Below are 21,593 nucleotides of genomic sequence, written 5' to 3'. Positions count from 1 at the left end.
GTTTTCGGGAGAAGAAAAATGGAGACGTGGACTTTGTGGATTACACTGGGTACATCCAGTTTAACCTAATCAAATGTGACCTATAATTTTATTTGAAATTCAATCAATTGTATGTTTCACAGCCTCTAGACATTTCCAGTTTGTACTACACATTTCCTCACAGTGAAAACTGAAGTGCATATTAGGGTAACATTTTGGCCAAAGATGTCCTATGAGGAAACAGGCCAGAACCGAATCCTCTTCATTATGCAGAACAGAACACAAGACTTTCCATCAATAATCAAGTGATCCCCAGAATATGCTTTCACAAAGCCCTAACCTGCAAGAAGCTGACACCAACCAAAAAGATTCCTGCATCATTAGGTGGAATGAAGGATTGCAGAAAATTCAGATACTTAAAAATGCTACACATCAGCTAGCTTTATACACGAGCCAGCTTTAATCTTCCACAGACATTTTAGGCAACCAAAGCAGATCAAGTGTTATTTTCATTGGAAGAAATGAGACCCAGAAACAAATAAAACTCTCACGTCTCCTACATCCCATGTGTAGCATGCATTATAAGAATAGAGCAGCCGATTTGACATATTTATCCGCTACAGCCCAGCATATGACACCTGTGTATGAAAAGTTATCAGTTGTTATTATCATTATTTATTAATTAATTATACTTGAAATGTGCAATCCATTTGTATTTTAATTTTTATTCCTATTTTTTATTCTATTTATCCCCTTCGTATATTTTATTTTATTTATATATGTCTCTGCATTTGTGTGTGTGTGTGTGTGTGTGTGTGTGTGTGTGTGTGTGTGTGTATATATATATATATATATATATATATATATATATATATATATATATATATATATAATATTCTGTAACTCTGTAACTTCTGTCGGTGCTGTGCTTTTGGAGACCGAATTTCCCAGAGGAACCCACCCGAGGGATTATCTTATCTTATCTTAATTATTATTATCATTTGTATCCAAAGTGTTTTAGCTGTTTAGAGGTTTAGTAAGAAATGTGTTTTTAAAAACAGCTTTAATTTAAACGTAATTGTATCTACTAACTCTGTACACAAAAATGAACATGCAACAAAATGTTAGTTTAAATTTTCTTTTAAGCTTCAATTGGCATCTTTTGCAGGATGTGCAGTATGCAGACATTGACTACATGGAGCGTCAGCTTAACTTTGTCCTGGACAAAGACTTTCAAGGACTGCCTGCCCTGGTTGATAGCATGAGAGACGAGGGCATGAGGTTCATCTTCATTCTGGTAATAAGATATTGAGATCTTTACATTGAAGTAAAGCTTAATCATTAGCAAACACAAGGCAGATGTAAATATAATAAAATAAAATTGATTGACTCTAATGTCAAATGTAGTGTAATTTCCATTTTTATAAAGGATACATCTTACTGAAAACCTGCATTCTCTCATGTACTGAATACACAACACTTGTGCATTTCCAATTCCAGGATCCCGCCATCTCAGGTAATGAGACCCAGCCCTATCCAGCTTTTGAGAGAGGGATAGCAGCAGATGTTTTCATCAAATGGCCCCAAACCATCAGTGATGGCATTGTGTGGGGGAAGGTAAGAAGGAATGAATGTTCACAAAAAGTTAAACAATATATACTTCAGGATTTGCTGTGTTGAAAAAGAGAGATTGTGCATGTTGTGTAGCAATCATTTGTGCTATCATTATTTTTATTATATTTATATTATAACTGTTACAGGTGTGGCCTGATTATCCCAATGTCACTGTAGATGAAAGTCTGGACTGGGATACTCAAGTAGAGGTACAATATTTTCTGTATTCCATATATATGTGTGTGTATATATTTGTGTGTATGTGTAGAGAGACAGAGAGAGAGACATTAATCATTACTGGGCTCTTTCAGTTTTCATAATTTCATTTTCTTCTAATCTCCAGCTCTATAGGTCATACACCGCATTTCCAGACTTTTTCCGGAACCAAACGGCAGATTGGTGGCACACAGAAATTAAAGATTTCTATGAGAATACCATGAAGTTTGATGGTATTTGGATCGTGAGTGTCCTGAAATAGAAAATCCAATAAAGGCACCTTGTTTCTGTTTACCACTGATTCTACCTGATTTTCTTTTCAGTTCCATCATCTATACTTTATGTTTTTTTGAAGGACATGAATGAGCCTGCAAGTTTTGTCCATGGCACAGTTGGAGGAAAGTGTCTTGGTGATCCAGTTCTGGAAAATCCGCCATATATGCCACGTAAGACAGACTACAGTATTCGTTTACCATGAGAAATAATTAGGTTATTTAACAATATCAACATAAGCTGTGTGTGTGTGTGTGTGTGTGTGTGTGCGTGTGTGTGTGTGTGTGTGTGTGTGTGTGTGTGTGTGTGTGTGTGTGTGTGTGTGTGTGTGTGTGTGTGTGTGTGTGTGTGTGTGCATTTTGCAGCCTTGGAGTCAAAACATCTTGGTTTAAACCATAAGACTCTGTGTATGAACAGTGAACAGATACTCAGTGATGGAAGAAGAGTCAGACACTATGATGTCCATAGCCTCTACGGCTGGTCCCACTCCAAGCCTACCTATGAGTAAGTATATATGCATTTGTATGTGTGCCGTATGTGCCTGTTTGTGTGTGTGGTTTTATGTGTATTTTATATATGTGCTTTTGTGTATTGCTGTTTTCTTTCCTGCCAGCTTCAGAAGCTGCTATACGGTATTGTTTTATATATAACAAGTGCATTTTTTGCCTACAAAAACACAGTTCTTTTCATTTTATTTTAACATGAAAGCATAAGCTATCCATGTAACTCAACAAATATGAGAGCTGCTCAAGTTTTATGACATAATAATCACAACATCCAGGCCATTTCACCCGAGAAATGTAAATCATCCCAAAGAAATGCTGATGTTGATGATGAATCTAAATCAGAAACCCAGACATGGAAGGTAAAACACTGATATCTTAAAGCTAGAAAAGTATTTAAAAACACACTACTAATTTACATGTAAATACATATTAGTCACCCAGCTTAATCATTTCCAGCGATTAAGAACCCCGGAATATACTTTCTATGTGTTTGGTTCACGAGCGACTTTTTGTCTTTAAATATATTATCACCCCCTGCTGGTAATGCAGCTTCTGCAGAGACAAAGTGTGAAATCGACATGCAGAATTGGTGTTTCTATGACACGTTTTGTGATATTGGGTTGTTTATTTCCATATCCATTTATTTCCAAATTTCTGTGTCCTTCTTCTTTCCACAGTGCCCTTCTGGATGTGACAGGTAAAAGAGGCATAGTGGTCACCAGGTCCACCTACCCCTCTAGTGGAAAATGGGTTGGACATTGGCTTGGAGACAACAATTCTGGTTGGGATCAGCTTTACAAATCCATTATAGGTACATACAGATATAATTGTTTTCTTTAAGATAAAACTTGTTATTCATAATTAATGGTATTCAACAATAATTATTTGGGTCTTTTTTACTTAGAGAAAAAAGTGACAAAAAACCCAAAACAAAAGAAAAAATACAAATCCACAACTTTCCATATTCCTTTCTTCTACAGGTATGATGGAGTTCAGTCTGTTTGGCATCTCTTACGTAAGTATCATCATCTGTCCGGCTTTTGACAAGATGTAATCTTATTGAGCGATCTTGCCCTCGCTAAATAGATTACAGTAGCTTGAATTATGTTATTTTGTTTGCTTGACCCATTTGATCAGAGGACATTGTGAAATACAACGCGAAGCATGCGACTAGAAGCCCCACCTCACTAAAATTCCCATGTATTACTCCGTCAGGACATGTTATTAAATTAGCAGTCCTGAATGAATCGTACATTTTATATTCTTGTCCTGGCTCTCTCTGTCTTTACTTGTTTGCTTTTTTCTCTTTGCGCCTCCTCTCCCCTCGCATATTGTCTTTCTGTCTTTTCTCCCTTCTGTCCGTCCAATAATAGTTATAAACTGACACCTTATTGATTCTTAATTGAAGACTCATTTGCATGTGTCCAGCCCAGCTGCAAGGTTATACGATGGAAAGACATCTCAGAAACACGATGATTGCAAAATAAATAAACTAAAATACCATGACCCCAGTTCCTGTAGATCAGAAGTTCTTTGTAGATACACCTGCTCTTTGATACACATGTTTCTTCTTTCTGTCTATCTCCATCTCCTCACACACACATTGATAAACTCAGACTCTTTGTCTCTTTCAGACCGGGGCAGACATATGCGGGTTCTTTAATCCAGCTGAATATGAGATGTGTCTTCGTTGGTCACAGCTGGGTGCCTTCTATCCATACTCACGCAACCACAATGGCAAGGGTAACCCGGTGAGTGAATTAAAAATAAACTTTTGTAGACTCAAGAGAATATATAAAAAATGTTTATATATGGACTTGGTGTCTTTCTTACGGAAGAGGATTAGGGTCACAGAAAAAAAAGTGTGTATGTTTTTTTTCCTTCTTTTCCAGAATTCTGAGGAAAAAAGTCAGAATTCTGACTTTAATCTCTGAATTTGGACTTTTTTTCTCAGAATTCTGGAAAAGAAGAAAAAGAAAGACGTACCCACTGTTTTTTTTTTTGGAAGGCGCCCTAATCCTCTTCCGTACTTTCTTCCTCACGGTCTTTGTTTTTTTTTTTTAATCATACTTTTCGTTTCGTAAAGTGAAGTTATGCCCAGGAGTCCAGGAACAATTTTTTTTAAACCACTGAATAAAAGCACATAAAATGTCCTTAAACACACTTCAGAAGATACAGCATCGGCTACTTACATGAGTATATAAGAGCAAAAACAAGATTAAATGTCACCAGTGCAGTGTATATGTAAAATATAATGTTGTTGTAATGATTTAAATATACATTAATACATTTTTGTTCAACTTTTAAATTGCATTTGTAAAAATTAAATATCAATCATCTGGGGGAAAAAATATCAGCAATTCCACGAAAACTATGACATTGTATATCCAAAAGTAGTCATGTTTTTATATTCATGAAATCTTGTAACTTGCATTTGCCTAAGATTAAACTTCACAACATTCAGCTCCGAATGTTGGATGAAGGGTATATGAGCTGCTTCTTCTGGCCTTAAATGACACAAATCAAGGTGCTCACTACATCTGAATTCTCCTATAGCCAGCATGTGTTTGTGTTCTGAAAATATGGGGTCAAATTCTACTGATATATTACGAACACATACCAGCTTTTGTGCAAACTAAGTTACTTCCTATTTCCTTTGCCATCTCTTTCTTAATCTCTGTTTGACATACGTGCACACCCACACAAACACACAGAAGGATAGACCTGTTCGGCGGTGTTGTGTTGGTGGCATTCATTCAAGCGCTGACCTTTAAAAGCGTTGGAACACATCTGAGAAATCCAATAACGCCCGTCCGGAGATCGATCCCACCAGGCGAAATTTCTCTGCTCTACAGTCTGCAATACTAGACAGGACACAGTTGTGTATGTATATGTGGGCGTGTGTTTGTGTGTGTGGGTCAGTGCCTGTGCTTTTTAACAACATGGAGTGGGGATATAATTGAATTCTCAAGGTGATCTGGGCACCACTGCACACCACCTAACCTCCACACACACATGCACGCCATGATACCAATCGTTTAATAATGGGTTGCAAATGGATGTTTAAACATGGGTAAAACTGGCAGAAAAAAAGTACTCACACGGCAGGAGAGGGTAGCTCAAAATGACAATTTCAGAGGAAGCTGTGAAGTCAGAGAGAGAAAAAGTCAGAGGTATTAGGAGAGAACTGATGAGCATGCACACTGTGTATTTATAGCAACCTGGAGAAAAAAAACACACAAAAAAACAGAAGACCTGTCAGGGAAAATACTGACATGCAAAAAAAAAGAGAAGGAAGAGCTGAGGAAGTCATATGCTTTGAGAGAAAGCAAGACAAACTACGGATAAATCAGTGGCGATGTACACAAGATGACAACTGAGTAAGTTAAATGGCCTTGACACAGGCTAGTAATAATGATGTGAGAGGTGGGAAAAGATAAAAAAAAAGAAAAGAAACTATTTACCACTTTTGAAGCACAAATCTGAAAAGGAATGTATTGGATGAGAGTAAAATGTGGCTTTTATCTAGCACAGCCAGATAAAAGCTATGCAATCATCAGGCAGTTAGTGACTGCAACATCTAGTCTGCTTAACAAGCCATTTGACAACGAAGTATGTAACAGCACAAACCAGACTGGAGGGTATCCAAGGTCAGAAACAGGGGAGACGGAAAGAGAGAGGAGAGTTTTTGCAGAGTCATTCCCAGAGCTCCGTCACGCCTAGTGTCTCTTTGCCCTCAGACAACTTTCAGTGTTGACCTCTAGATAATTTTCACCGCACTAGCAATATACTGCCGTGTCCACAGTGATATCAGAACAAAATTAATTAAACAAGAGACCTTCTCGACCAAGCCTTGCTTCAGCAGGGCAGTTATATTGGAGTCATGTATATTGTTATTCACCCAAAGGGACATATTACTCTTCATCTAAATATATTTTCTTTTTCTGATATGAGCTATGCAAAACAGAAACTCAGATGTTTATTAGATAAGGTGAGGGGGTAGATTCGAGACAGATAAAATGAAATGAATGACCATATACTGAGGAGGATATAAGAATGGGTAATGCAGCCAAACAGATGGCATCTTTATTTTCTTTGAAGGAGCGAATGTCTTGCCTTTTTCCTTTTGCATTTTGCCACTATAAATTATATGAATTCATAGCATATGGACCCCACTTTTCTTGCACATCTCCATCAATCCCATCTCTCGCTTTCTATGAATGAAAATTCTACCTTGAAGGTTTTGCAGAAAGTGGTATAACTGTCAGGCCATGCAATATATGTGTGGTGTTTTAGATTGTATGAAACAAGTTTGGGGATATTTTATGTTGGTTATTGTAATTCTTATGTGCTTTTGTTTAAAATTGTTTGGCCTTTTTTTTTTTTTTTTTTACGAATTGTGTTTCAATATTGGCATCCCATAAATTCATTATCAGAGAGTTTGGGTGGCTTTAGGTACAAGTGTAAGAGCTTTAGAAAAAGATGACTGAACCATGTTTTTGAAATTGTTTCACCTTGCATCCTAGAGCCTTCTCCAGTTCTACAACCAAAAGGTGGAGAGTCCCAGGTATTTAAACCCAAACTAGGGTTTGAATATCTAGGACTGCTATTTGGTAACTGTTAACCTGAATATATTGTGATGATGTTTAGACAGATTAACACATGCTGATAAGCTTCTAAAGTACTTAGAGTAATATAATGTATACACATACATACACAGCACACTGTAACAGAGAGTAGGAAAACAGCATAAGAATCACCAACCAAACTAAGTTTCTTTATCTTTTTGAGTCTTCCAGTGCACGACCCAGACACACAGCCATATAAGCTTCTAGATAATCCAGACAGCAAAAATTCACACAACTGTGAAACACTGTAGCCAGTGATTGATGGGGTGCTGTGTCTCTTTGTCAATGTTTGCCAGTGGTTAACAACTCATTGCTGTACTAGATCAATAGGCTAATTCAACACTGCATTTGTGTTTTTAATTTCTTTCAAAAGGCGACGCATATCGACTTGCTAAGCGCAAAAACAATATATTTGTCTGTTTGCCGTAGACAAACATAGACACAGACAGTTACATTTAAGAAAATGAAAAAAAAAATCAGATCAGATCCAACTTGATCCTAAAAGTTTATTAAAAAAGGGAAAAAAATCCCTTGAAAATTTGGTAAATGGTGATTGGTGTATTCATTCATGTGCTGTTAGGTTCTGTATTTAGTTACCACTGTCCAACAGTTTTTAAAAAAAAATACAAATTTTGTTAATATCATGTTTAATGGTTTGTTTGTTTTTCTTTTAGAGGCAAGATCCTGTTTCTTGGGATGCGGCATTCGCCACTGCAACCCGGGATGTTCTGAACATCCGTTACACCCTCCTGCCCTATCTATACACTCTGATGTTTGAGGCGCATACGAAAGGAAGCACAGTGATCAGACCACTTTTACACGAGTAAGTGTAAACCGACAAAACACAAGGCTCTTATCTTTGATGATAATTTTTGGGGCGATTTAGCATTACATTTAGTCACTTTATCAAATAATTGAGCTATTACCAGCATGGATCTTTCATCCTGATCACTGGCAAGATGACCTGATTTTATACTACACTGCTTCTCATTAGAGAGCAGTGTGCAACGTAACATGAAGAAGTTTCTGAATTTAAAAAAAGGAAACTTTCTCTTTAGTGTACAACATGTTTTCAACCCCAGTATCTTTTAATGACTGATAACACAAGTTATATCATGTTTCTAAAAGAAGGCTTTCACAATTGGCTACAAATGCTAAGTTAAATGGGAGATAAAACTGACTTTAACTGAGTGTCCATGAATTTTGTAGTGAGGTAAGGTTGCTTTGAGAAATGGGCTCTTGAAAATAACTTGAACTGGTAAGAAAATTAGAGTTGTATTCCTTGCCACAACAGCTGCCTTTAAAAAACCCTCTGCACAAGGCAATGTGACTGTGTAGTGTAGAGGCCAAGCATAGATGACTGTGGCTGCACTTGGTAGCTCCCAAATGTGAATGTGTGAAATTGTTTGAAGAAGAAGACATATTTATTCATTTTAAGAGACTCTTATAAAGTCACAGATGGTATTTAAGGAGCTGGCACGGTGAGTCTGCAGGGTTAATTGGCTTGCATCTGCAAACCGTTGAATTCTGAATGAGTACTTGAATAGTCATCTGGGTTGAGGATGCATAAGAGAGCAGTGGTAACATTTCTTTCAGTCATGTTTAATGGCCTCTGTGGTTGTATGTTGTAGGTTTGTGGATGATAAAACTACATGGGAAATCTACAGACAGTTCCTGTGGGGACCTGCCCTGCTCATCAGCCCTGCACTGGACCCAGTATGGTGCAACATGTGCACACGTTTTGTATTGTTTTTATTTTTTTTATAGCTTTAAGGTTGGCTCTGATTTTCTGTAACTGATTTTTTTGACAGGGAGTCACAACTGTAAGAGGATATATTCCTAAAGACCGCTGGTATGACTTTCACACTGTAAGTACTTGTTCGTAACAACAGTAAAGTATTTAGTGTCAAAGTTCTTGCAGAATGCTGAGAACTAAAAGGTGCCTCTGTTTTACTGACTTAACAATTTTAACAGGCTAAAATAAAAACTACAACAAACATTCACCTGACAGTAAATACAGTATGACAACACCATCACGGAGCTAGAGCTTAGCCACTACAGAGAGCACCTTAATAACAAAAACCTACTCTGTGGGGCTAAGGGAGTCCCATCTGTTAAACAGCATTACAACCCCTTGTCACTATGCACACATACTAACACATTTCCACATATGCTAGTCTGTGCTTTTAGTCTCTACCCTACCGATGCAAAGGACCTGTTGAATTAAATTAATCAAAGATAATAACCTGTAGTATTTCTAGTACTTTAATAGTATGTAATTATTTCTTTCATCAGGCCAAAGCTGTTGGAGTGCATAGCACAATGGTTGACATGCCAACACCCTTGAATCATATTAACCTTCACGTCAGAGGAGGATATATCTTACCCTGGCAGAAACCAGAGAACACTACATATTACAGGTAAGTGAGCATACATTATGACTGATACATCTTGAGAATTTGCAGCTACAGGTCAGCATCCTGTGTGTTGTATGACTTGTGTGTGCACGCGCGCGTGTGTGTATGTGGGGCTTAGTGCCTGTGCAGAAATGCAGAACGGAGCACATATCACTTGTGTGTTTGAATGAGAATGAAAGAGAGAGAGAGAGACAGTCAGAGGGCGATGACTGTTCCAGCAGGAAAGAGGTCAGATGGATCCCCTCAGCAGGAATATATTTGTTCTCAGCAGCAGGTATAAATAGACATTGTCCTCTATTACAACAAATCTATTACAACCCTTTCTGCCCCTTTTGTTTTAGTCGGAAGAATCCTTTAGGACTGATCGTTGCCCTGAGTGATGCTGGAACTGCCAAGGGATCATTCTTCTGGGACGATGGTGAAGGAATAGGTAAGCAAAAGGTTACTTTTGAACACGTACAGCCACCAAAACAGCAAATACTGTATGTGTTCATGGAGTCATTATTCCTGAATAGTAAAATGACTCACTAATTTCGTTGTTCTCATGACAATGACAATAAAGTTTCTGATTCTGACTAGAACTACATTTTTTTTCTCTCTCTTGTTTCCTTTTGTTTTTTGTGGAGTGGCCATTAATAATAGCCATAAATAAGAGTTAGCATAAGAAATGCAATCACCAGACAGTTTTTTTCTAGGCATTAATAGTTTCACTGTCTAGTGAGGCTGTGCCAGGCCTGAAGTGGACCCAAATGCAGAAACTCGTGCACGAAAAAAGAAACTTTATTAGCAGCTTTTTCTAGCAAATAAAGCTGCTAAACTTTATTTAGTATAACTTACAGAAAACAAATTAAAAATCTAGAACATAAAACTATGAACAAAATTCTGGGACACTAGAAGCACGGAAAAACCAAAACCAGAAACACAGGGAGACTTACAACACATGAGGGGGTATGATACGACAAAGGAAAACACAGGGCTTAAATATACAAGGGACTAATGCAGGGATGAGAAACAGGAGGGAAATACAGCTAGGACTAATAAGACATAAGGAGACAACAGGGTGCAAAGGTAGATACACTGACATAGGACATGGGACTGTCAAAATAAAACAGGAAATGACATGAACATTGAACCAGGACACAAAACACAACACCAGGAACACAAGGCAGGCACAGAGACTAAAAATCACAGAGGTGCTAAAGAATAACTAAGGAACACGAAATACAAACGACTAAACCACAAAAAAGCCCACAAAATCCCAGAACATAGAATAAACAAAACCTGACTCCAGACCATGACATTCACATGAATATCATGGTACAGGAAGAGCAGTAGAACATTTTAGGTATTTGTATCACAGTTTCTAATCTTACTTACAACCCTGTAACCAGATACGTTTTCAAACAGGAAAATCCTTTTTTCATTCTTATCTTGAAATTTACATTTTCTGTTTTTTTTTTATTTATGGGTTTAAATCACCTATTTCAAAAACTGATATCATTACCACAAAAGACAGAAGTTGATCAATGGCCAGAACTTGATGCTTTTAAGTGGACGAAAGCTGCCAAGTTGGTGTGCAAACAAAAGAGATCAAGCTTGTTGACGTTGTATGATAAGAATAACAGGCTTGCTGTTTAAATTACAAGATGTGCACTGATTAATGAAAGATACAGAACATTTTGGAAAATTAGAAAATCAGAATCCACTAATGGCTTTTCATCCCAGTGTGTGTTAAGCTCCTGCGCAGTTAGTTATTCAGTGAAAGTAATTCTGCTACTTTCACTGAATATGAAATTCAGTATGGATTTTATCAGAAAGACACAGTGAGCTACAACACGTCTATCTCTACTTCCTCGCTTATTCTCAGACATGCATATTTACACATACACGAACAGAATCAGTCTCAGAAGTGCTTCTGTGAGAAGATGCACTCGTCTGTGGACGGTCTGTTTGTGTTGGGACAAAGGAGAGAAAGGCAGATAGTAAGCAAGTGAGGAATGCATAGAAGGGGAGTGACAGAAACCATTACAGTAATTCCCTGTGTCACAGCCTAGAGATATGCTCTCCATCACTCCTCTTTTATCTGGTCCCTTGCTTCTCTCTTCTGCGTCTCCCTGTCTGTCTGCCATGTAGCCTTCCTATGTCTTGCTTGCTTGCTTTGCCTCTCAGCGTATCGCTTTCTTACCTGTACTATCTACTTTTCTGCTTGTTTCGGCTTCCGCATTTTTAAGTTTTAGCTCAGAGGTTTTGCTATTCTCTCCGCTGTCTGTCAGGTCGGTCCAGCTGCAGCACTCATTGTGCTACTCTGTCATTCACTGGTGTTCTCTCGTGCATTCAACTGGTTTTACTTTCAAGCATTAATACCACCTATGTATATTTAAGTGGCATAGCCAACTGTTTATTTTACTTAATTGGGTTTTCTAAGGTGATTATTTACTTGCTCTTTAGGTAATATTAATATGAACTTAAACCTTGATCAACACAAATTTTTATGCATCCCTTATTTGTCGCTGCGTCGCTCATTGCATAGTCACATACTCCTTTGCATACCCTCCATGCCTCTGCTCTGAATGTAATTCACTCCTGTTTCTCTCCTCAGACACAGTGGAGAACAAAAAATATCTTCATGTCACATTTTCAGTGACGTCGGTGAGTTCAATGGCCAAATACAAGCCATACTCCCCCCCCCCCCCCCCCCCCCCCCCCCGATTATCATCATTATTACTATTAATGCAGCAAGACAAGCAGATCAGCTGATACCTTAGCATTTAAAAAGGCTGTGGTGGTGTGTGTGACTGTGGTCAACATAATTTTGATCAGGTGCAAAGCTTTTGTTGTGCATGAACCCTAATCAGAATTCTGTGGCCTAAAATTAACATGCTTAGACAGAAGAGCCTGAAGTTGAGTGGATATGTTAATGCAGATTTCGGTGTGTTTCTGGCATTACAAATGATTTAATAATCCTGCCTTTTTAAGGCAACCTCTAATGTAGAACAAAACATTTTTTAGGGATTTATGTGGAAAGAAACTAACTAACTAACAGAAACAAACAAAAAAAATCCCAAATAATCAGACAAATAGTTCCCAAAGGTATTATGACAAACCTATTATCTACCTTGTATAAAACCTCTAACCAGTAAGTACATTGTCTCCAGGCTCACAAATCAGAATTATGTTGAAATGCAAACCTTGTGACTCACCACTCAATCCAGTTTTGAAGTGCATTTTAAACAGGTTTTCTGACTCTCTATTAGCTCTCATGTTTCTTGAGACTTTCTGTTTTAAAGTCTATATGCTGATGAACATGAACAGCTATATGCTTTCTGTTTGATTTCCTCTTGCTGGTTTGGGGAAATCAGAAAGGAACATGCAATACTCCAGAAAGGTCACATACAGTCCTTTAGTTTATACACTTTAAATACTTTGTCTACCTAAAGTCCAGGATCAACCAGGATCATGAAGGATAACAGAGTAAAGTCATGCAGGTGCAGGAAGAGCGTGTAAGGACTTATTCCTTGAATTTTGGTCTGAGACAACAGTGCCAACCCTGGCAACACCATGCCACCATGCATAAACAACTATCAAGCTTATTGAGTGAAGTGGATGAACGAGTTTTGTCCACTGACATGAAGACATTCTTAAATCAAAACATAACCCTAAAGGATGTGTTATCTATAAGGAACAAGATAGTAAAGGATTCACTTGTGATTCTAATGAAGTTTTACAAAATTGAATTCAAATTTGGCACCAGCAACAGAGTTGCCTCATTGGTGTCTTTTGGGGTAAATTTTAAAATATTGCTACTATGTAAGGATCATATCCTTCTGCAAAAGGTATTTAAGTTCGTTGAAAAAAAGAAAGAAAGGTGGCCTATGTGTTATGGCAAAGTTTGTTTGGTAACAACTTGATAGTAGTTCAGGTCGGACATGTTAAAAACTCCCGAATAGCTAGGACCAGTGGGAATAACCCAGCCACATTTGCCTCTTTGCCAGGCAAAGACCCAAAGGCACACATTAATACACACATCTAAACCCAAACACACACATATATGCAAAACCCTACAACATACACTTAAAGCTACCGTGGCCAAACATCTGTGGCTGTCCTCTGCCTACAATCAGGCTCAATTCAAAGCAATTTCACACAGCGATAAAACAGGCACTGCCTGACAGCCAAAGAGGGAGAGAGAGGAAGTATGTGTGTGTGTGTGTGTGTGTGTGTGTGTGTGTGTGTGTGTGCACGTATTTTGTGTGTGCACGCATGCGTATGTAAGTGACTGTGGGGATGTATGTATGTGCGAACAGGCAGATGTGAGAAGATGAGGATAAGTTGAGCAGAAGCAGCCTGGCAGATTAGCAGATCGTATGCCACTTTGGATGTCTATCTGAATGTAGGTGCGTATGTGTGTGTATTCGTATATGTGTGTTCTCTTAGCTCTGTATGAGTGTTGGACCTCAGTACAGCTAAAAGGAATCAGAGTAAACAACATTACCTGTTGGATATAAAACTATAGGACTAAAAATAGAACTATATAAGGAAGAGATTCAAATAGTAAATCTCACTCACTGAAAAGATGAACCAAAAAATAAACAATAATGCATGACTGGGTAAATTTCATGACTCAGCTTAAACATTTTTCCAGCAAAGTGAATATGAAGTTCATGATTGTTGTTATCTGTCCTGTCGTGCAATTCCTATAACAATACATATATTCCCATAACACAACAAAATGACATTGTGTTTTGTACATATACATATATATGATTCCCCTTAACGCCTCCTCTTTGTCTTCATCACTTTCAATTTTAGAACACTTTGACCAATGATGTGGGAACATCTGGCCTGGATGCTGTAGATTATTTGAAGCTGGGTGTGGTGAGGATTTGGGGCGTGGGAACTGAGATCACAGAGGTTACCATAACTTTAAATGAAGGCCCTCAGCCACTAACCCCACAGCACAACCTTGAATCACAGGTCAGTACATTTCTGGAACACTTAATTCAATTATGGTTAATGCCAATGTCTAAATATTGTGTATATCCACATTAAAATAAAATTAATCAAGTATTATTCATTAAACTACAGATGACCGTATAAAACCTAAACTGCATATAGGAAATGGTCTATCACCACAAAAGCTCCTAACATAAATTAAATGTTGAAATGAATGTTGTGATGTTCAAAAATGAGCGTTGGTGCTCTGTAGGCAAGCCAGAGGTTCATGGTCAATAAAGTTCAGCCGCAGAAGGAGGGTGTGTACCAAAACATGACATGAAACACAGATTTTCTAAAGCCTTAAGATACTCAAAATAAAAGTATAAATAATAGCAATAAAATTCTCAGAATCCAAATACCCAAATTGTAAATAAGAAAGAAGAGTTTGGGTCATGTGTAAAGATCTAAAGCTGTTTTGCAGTGCTACATTGGTTTGAGGTGGGAAATGAAAAAAAGGAATTAACAGTCCAAGAGGATAGCATGTATTCCCTCTCCTCATTTGGCTTATGATAAAATATTCCTGTCAAGGTTGTGTACTGTACTCAGTGCACTTATCAGAAGCATGAAAATGATAGCAGCTCCATAAATAATGGTAGATGAAAAAGCTGTACATTTATACTGTTCTTGAGAAGATGGACAGGGAGAAGCCAGACGAGAGGGCAAGAATTGCAGATGAAGAAAGTCAGAATGACAGAGGACTCAGTGTTTGTGTGTGTTGGGGATGCAAGGATGGGTTACGAATACTGAAAAGACAGAAAGATGGTTCATCTGTAGAAAGAAGGGAAGGACAGGCAGTACTGGTGGAGAGAGGGAGAATGCATCACTGTAACTAGATGGAGGGAAAAAATAGAGGTGAAAGAGATAAACGTGAAGAATGAAGGATGTGTGGGGGTGGGGGAGAAAAAGGGCAGTGAGGAACAAGAGAAACGGAATAAGGATGACACAGTATGTGCATGGTAATAAGTAGTTTTTCAGCATGAGACAATCCATTTATCTTCTTAAGTATTGTCTGATGGGGTAACAACTTGAAAGAAATAGTAAGCAGCTGGTGCTGTGTCAGTTAAATACAGTGAGGTGGGAGAGCTATTTCTGTCTGGCACAGGACGAGATGTTTCATCCTGAAGACGTATAGGCCTGCTCTTACTGTCATGCACAAAACACGTCTCAGCGTCAGCTTGTTTAACTTTACTGGAAAGATGTACTGTGTATATATTAGAAAAACTGAATTATTAGCCTTTAGATCAGATCCAATTTATAGAACAGAACAGAAGGCAAGTGCTGTACATTCAACTCTTAAGTCCTGGATGATGTTTATTTAAAAAATAGTAAACGTGAGCCACCAATGAAGAAGTAAAACTGATGTTTCCTCTTGCTTTTACAGGAGCTGACCATAGATATTACTGATCTGAATGTGAATGTGCAACAGCCTTTTCAGTTAACATGGAAGACCAAGGCTTGAGTGCAGTATTTGTGTTCACTTGTAAAAAAAAAAAAAAAGATATCTTAAAATAAGGGTTCATTAATTTAAACAAAGATGTGAAGAATACATTTTGTTTTTGAACATGAAATGTGAAACCTCAGTGCCTCCCATCAACCTATAAAACCGAATAATGTTTTCCTTTTTACCGTTAGACTGTGCCTTTAAAACAAATGTTTGATTTACTCTAAATAACTTCAGAACTTTATTGTCATTCAATATCCCAAAATGTGTGATACCGTAGACAAAATAATGACTGCCAATCATGTCTATGGTAGGAATATTTTTTCTTGCAATCATGTATACATGCTGATTACTTTTAAGAAAATGAGAATAAGGTAATGTTAGGATCCAACTGCAATGAACTCTGTGCATCATATGCATGTCGTTCCTGCAAATAAGATATGAATAAATCAGTGAACTAAAAACTGTGTTTGGTCTTCTTCTCCAGTTGGGGTGGCTGTAGCTCAGGTGGCATTGAGGTTTTGTAGGTACTAAGAATTTAGTAATAGTAAATTAAGTTTCATTAACTCCAGTTTGTACTTTGCGCTTGTGTTATTGTCATTTAGTGCTGTGCTTTTGCCACTTGTATTTTTCACAGTAGATATGCGCAGACTTGTGCATGTATGGGTGTTTGTGTGGGTGTGCCAGCATCTATTTATAGCTCTCACCTGCAGCAAGCTGTCTACCTGTGCTTTGTCTCATCCCATTATTTTCCCATATAATGATACAGCCATCCATTATTCAGCCTGCAGTAAACCTAATGATGTCAATTTAGCCATGGGCACCTCAAATTGATTTCCACTCTAATCGCCACTCCACGGGAAGCAATGTGTTTGGGGGTTGCTGTAGAACGTTGTGTTTATGCGCTCATGTCCAAAAAGTTTAGAACTGTGATGAATCATTCTAAGCCCTGTGTTCAGGTTAGCTATTGTTTTGAAAAGAGAATTTTTACACTTTGACTGTGAAAACATCCTTACCTTCAGTGCCTCTGGGACTAATTGAGCTGATGATCTGAAGAGGCATTCTTCCTGGATTCATACTGAAGTCATTACTGGTGTAAGAAAGAGATAAAGACTGTAGACTGTGAATGAATTCGAAGTTTTGTATTCTTCACATTCCTGGTGGTTACTGGTTCCTTTTTTTACACATATATATTTTCTCTCTCATTTTGTCAAAGAAAGAAAGTTAATAATGAATTACCCCTGACACTACCATGTTTTGAATTTGTTGTGAATGAGACTTAAATGCTTTCTTTCTGTCAAACATTTGTAAAAATTGACAACAGCATTGGCTCAGATTTTTCTTTTCATCATTTCTGCTTTCCTGTAATTTCCAGCTCAATTTTGTTCTCATCATTCTGGTCAAATCTCTTGCCTGTCTTCTGTGAATCAATTAACCTCACTCCAGTTCCACATGGATGTAGCCCAAACTACATGTTTTGGAAGGGTGACTGGTTTGCAATTAGTTGGCCACCAAAGTTTTCTGCTCTGTACCACACAGAGGCTTGTCGAATCAGTGTAGGTTAGAAAGATTTGGGGTTTTTTGCTCAATGTTAAAATTTCTAATGCTCAGAAAAAATCACTGCTCTCGCTTTTCTTTTGTTTTAATATAATCCCCGTAGTCAACCCATGTCAAATACAGGTCTACTCAGTACTTTAAAGAAGTGTTCCTTAGGCTTGAACGTCTCTCTCTGGGCCTGACCCACTAGATAAACACGGCAGGTTTCCTGTTCTCAAATATATCATCATCCCTCTGGCCCAATCATTTTTACCCATCTTCTGTCTGCCAATCAGCCTCTGTTCTGTGCTCTTTAAATCTCAGTGCTTAGTGCTGTATTTATGCAAGATACAATATACTCCAATAAAATCCTATTAGAATGTTCCAGATTCCTGAAATTTGAAAAAAAAGGGGGAAATCTGATATAAATTCAAAATACCTAAATTTATCTTTAAAAAAAGCTATTGAAAGAGAGCTGTAACATAAGAAAATGTGCATAATCATGTTCATTTATTCCTCATTGTTGGAGATAGTCGATACAGCTAACCACGAGCCTGCTATAAGAGCAGTTAGTTATCAAGGTAACTGCCAGCCAAGATTAGGCTTAAGGGTCCTAAAAATTATAGTTTGCCTGTGATAAATAGTTGGATTACATTCACATTCAGACTCAAGTCAGTAAGTCTGACAATATTAGATGCCCTTCAGAGAAAGTTTAGGTAACACTGCCAAAACAGCGGTGCTTACACTGCCAACAGAAAACTTCAGGATATCTTTGACAACTCACCTGAATATCACTGCCATCAGTCATAAGTGAGCTTCACTGACTTATCGACCCGTATTGGAGCCCTTTCACAAATTTCTACATCTTCCTCTGGAGTAAATAGACAACGAATACTTCAGACACCCACCATTTTGAGAGCTGAGGTAAACAGTGGACTGACAAGCTACACTTACTACAGATGAAAAGTTGGAAGTGACTCAGATAAAAACACTAAATATTTATTTGACACATATCTGGGATTTTTGTTGTTGTTGTTTTTTTTTTTAAATCCCTGAGTTATTTCTATATAAATATGGTGTGTAAAAAGTGTTTTCTTATTTTATACACAAACAGTAAAAGAAACTTGCTGGCTGTCTATGGGTGTATAGCAGGGCTCTCCAACTCCAGGCCTCAAGGGCCCGTGTCCTGCAGTTTTTAGATGTGTTCTTGATCCAACACAGCTGATTCAAAGGGCTAAATTACCTCCTCAGCATGTCTTGAAGTTCTGCAGAGGCCTGGTAATGAACTAATCTTTTGTGACCCAGGGCAAGATCTAAAACCTGCAGGACACCAGCCCTCGAGGCCTGGAGTTGGAGACCCCTGGTGTATAGGGTACAGAGGGCTAAATGTCAAGCAGATATTAGGTAAACAAAAAACTAGAGCTTATAGTATTTAATGAACCACGAGGATTTAAATTTAAGGATTTAGAAATTTAAAAAAAATCTACATACAAATAAATAAAATAATTAAAACGCACTGCAATAAAAATTAATCTTTAAAATGTATACAAAAAATATATACATAATATATATTTAGGATATTTTTAACAAAAAAAACATAAATAGCATTCTCCATCAGTGTTCAAATAATTCAGTTCTAGTTCCAGATTGTCAAAACATGATTTTCGCATGATTTTTCTAAATTAATGAGGTCCAACGCTTCTTATGGATAGTTGTCTTTTTCTCTGACTTTCTAAAAGAGAAGCCATCTTAGCAGAAAGCATGCCTTCAAGTAAGTTGCAGTAACAGTAATGTGTCTTTGTTCCCGGGGTGAATGACAGATACAACAGAGGCACAGATGGGTGATGGGGGTGGGGAAATGAAACAACATAAAAGACAGAGAGAAAACACTGTGGCAAAATCAAAGTCTGTCAAATGTGACAGGCGCGTGGGTGCGTACACATGTGCTATTAACATGTTAGCAAATGGTGTGAATTATATATTTCATATCTTTATGCATATGCCATATTTGAACTATTAAGAGCTCGGCAAAATCACCTGTGAGGTGTTACAAAACCAGTAATAATGAAAGTCAAATCCATGAGCACATTTCTGTGACAGTCACATCAGAAAAACAGCAAGGTGCGTAAAATGTCACCTGTCACAATAAATTCATATGCTAATTTTTCAGGACAAGCTGAATCTTGAAAATATGCATCATTTTAAAATTAGAAATAGTTCATCTCTCATGGATTCGCAACGCCTTCCCCCCACAATCATATACACAGGCCTTAAAATGCAAATATAGAATATAGACTTGACCTCGTCTCCCTTTCTTTCTTTCTTTCTTTCTTTTTTTTTCTCCCACACGGTTTTTTCTGTCATATTTTCATCTGATGAAGACAAATAGTTTAGAGACAATGAAGCAGAACCCTGCTGAACCAGGTCCTTACAGCCAGGCTCACCATTTGACACACACAAGCACTCTCACTTACACACAAACACATAAAAATGTCACCTGTTTGACATGAGTAGTTTCACCCCTCACATTTGCTGATCTGTTGCTCATTTAGGGAAGTCATCTGCCCAGTGAGAGCTAACAGTGCAACTTTTATAGACGCATGAATGGTTCCTGACCCTGTCTGAAACACACAAGAAAACGCTTTCACAAAACCTTCTGTTGTAAATAAATAAATAAATAAGAGGGGGAAAATCAAAAAAGCAACTCTGGATAACAAAAACTGAAAGGGAATGGGGAGGTGGGTTTTAAGGTTGGGATGCAGGGGGTTGTGAAAACATTAAAAACTAATAAACATAATGAAAAAATTAAGTAATTTATGGTATTTGTTAGTGTAACATAGCTTGATTTCTATGCATGTTCTTCTAATAATCTATTATTGAGAAATATCTGGCTAAAATGCCATTTTTGTCTGTGATAAAAACTTTTAAGCTGGCAGTTTTAAAACTGAATGAAGAACCTGCATCACTTTTTTCCCACTTTTTCCACTTCGCTGATCATTTGAATGTAGGTACAAGTCACATTGAGAATATTGATATTTCACATGGACAGCCTGCTAGCAAGTTGTTCTAGCACTTCTAACACGATTGTCTGTATAAACCAAGTGCAACCAAATACGAAACAAGCAGAAGAGCTGCGTATTAAATATAGCTAATGCTTCCTATGATGTTGTGCAGACACAAAGTAAACATGTTTGTTTTCTTGCTAGAACTGATTTGATTCCATTCACTGATTCTGATTGGCTTGTCAGGGCAAAAATGAGCTGTCCCATTTTATGGCACTGAAAGAGATTATGTTGAAGACAGACAAAAAAACAAGACCGAATGTGGAAACCTGTTTATATTTGCTGAAAAACCTGGTAGAAAATGTAATTCAGAGGCGTTAGCGTTTCTTTTGTACTGGAATGTAAATTGTTTCGTTTTAGACCTACGAACAACATGGCCTGTCAGTCGCACTGTGCTGCAGACTGAAAAATCTGCTACAAAGCTACAACTGTTGAATTGGTTGTGACATTCATGGTATCCATAATGCTCTTCTGACATGTTTTTCCTCTGTTGAATCAGCATGTCAAACTTTGTATTTATTGTGAAACCATCTCCGACATGGATAGCCATAGAATTCCAGACAATGAATCCTTATGACTTTAAGCCTTTCTTAGATTCTGTCTTAGATTTTTTACATTCTTAGCCATAGAATTTAGCAACTAATGACATGCCTATCATTTCAGTAAACATGGAGGAAACACTATAGCATCAGCCAGCATCTCAAAATAATATTAATTCTGTAGCTGAATATTGTACATTGTACACGAGGAAAAATTATGTTGATTTAAACATATGTGTGACTAACTTTAATCAGTAAAGATAAAAATTTGATCCATAACATTGTTTGTTTTTTCCAACATAAAAACGAGGATTAATTTAAAAACATGACTGAAGGGACCTTTTCCTTCAAAAGGGACATTTAAAGATGAAGGATACAAACTGTGGA

The 21,593-nt window shown here is 37.5% G+C and overlaps 1 protein-coding gene across 1 annotated transcript in view; it reads left to right on the top strand.

The window, feature by feature from the left end:
• Nucleotides 1-16,533, top strand: part of si (sucrase-isomaltase) — a 61,972-nt gene extending 45,439 nt beyond the window's left edge. Inside the window, exons 31-47 of the mRNA XM_026192202.2 lie at nt 1,148-1,276; nt 1,480-1,596; nt 1,740-1,802; nt 1,937-2,053; nt 2,165-2,255; nt 2,448-2,586; nt 3,266-3,399; nt 3,569-3,603; nt 4,223-4,339; nt 7,891-8,039; nt 8,848-8,932; nt 9,028-9,084; nt 9,512-9,636; nt 9,975-10,063; nt 12,233-12,282; nt 14,443-14,607; nt 16,010-16,533. Of these exons, the coding sequence (XP_026047987.2) occupies nt 1,148-1,276; nt 1,480-1,596; nt 1,740-1,802; nt 1,937-2,053; nt 2,165-2,255; nt 2,448-2,586; nt 3,266-3,399; nt 3,569-3,603; nt 4,223-4,339; nt 7,891-8,039; nt 8,848-8,932; nt 9,028-9,084; nt 9,512-9,636; nt 9,975-10,063; nt 12,233-12,282; nt 14,443-14,607; nt 16,010-16,087 (1,740 nt within the window). The 3' untranslated portion in view covers nt 16,088-16,533. The remainder of the gene's footprint in view (nt 1-1,147; nt 1,277-1,479; nt 1,597-1,739; nt 1,803-1,936; nt 2,054-2,164; nt 2,256-2,447; nt 2,587-3,265; nt 3,400-3,568; nt 3,604-4,222; nt 4,340-7,890; nt 8,040-8,847; nt 8,933-9,027; nt 9,085-9,511; nt 9,637-9,974; nt 10,064-12,232; nt 12,283-14,442; nt 14,608-16,009) is intronic.
• The last annotated feature ends 5,060 nt before the right edge of the window (nt 16,534-21,593 follow it).

This window comes from Astatotilapia calliptera, chromosome 14, assembly GCF_964374335.1.
Source record: "Astatotilapia calliptera chromosome 14, fAstCal68.1, whole genome shotgun sequence".
In the NCBI taxonomy this organism is placed as follows: domain Eukaryota; kingdom Metazoa; phylum Chordata; class Actinopteri; order Cichliformes; family Cichlidae; genus Astatotilapia; species Astatotilapia calliptera.
This window is presented reverse-complemented; position numbering and strand designations above follow the sequence as displayed.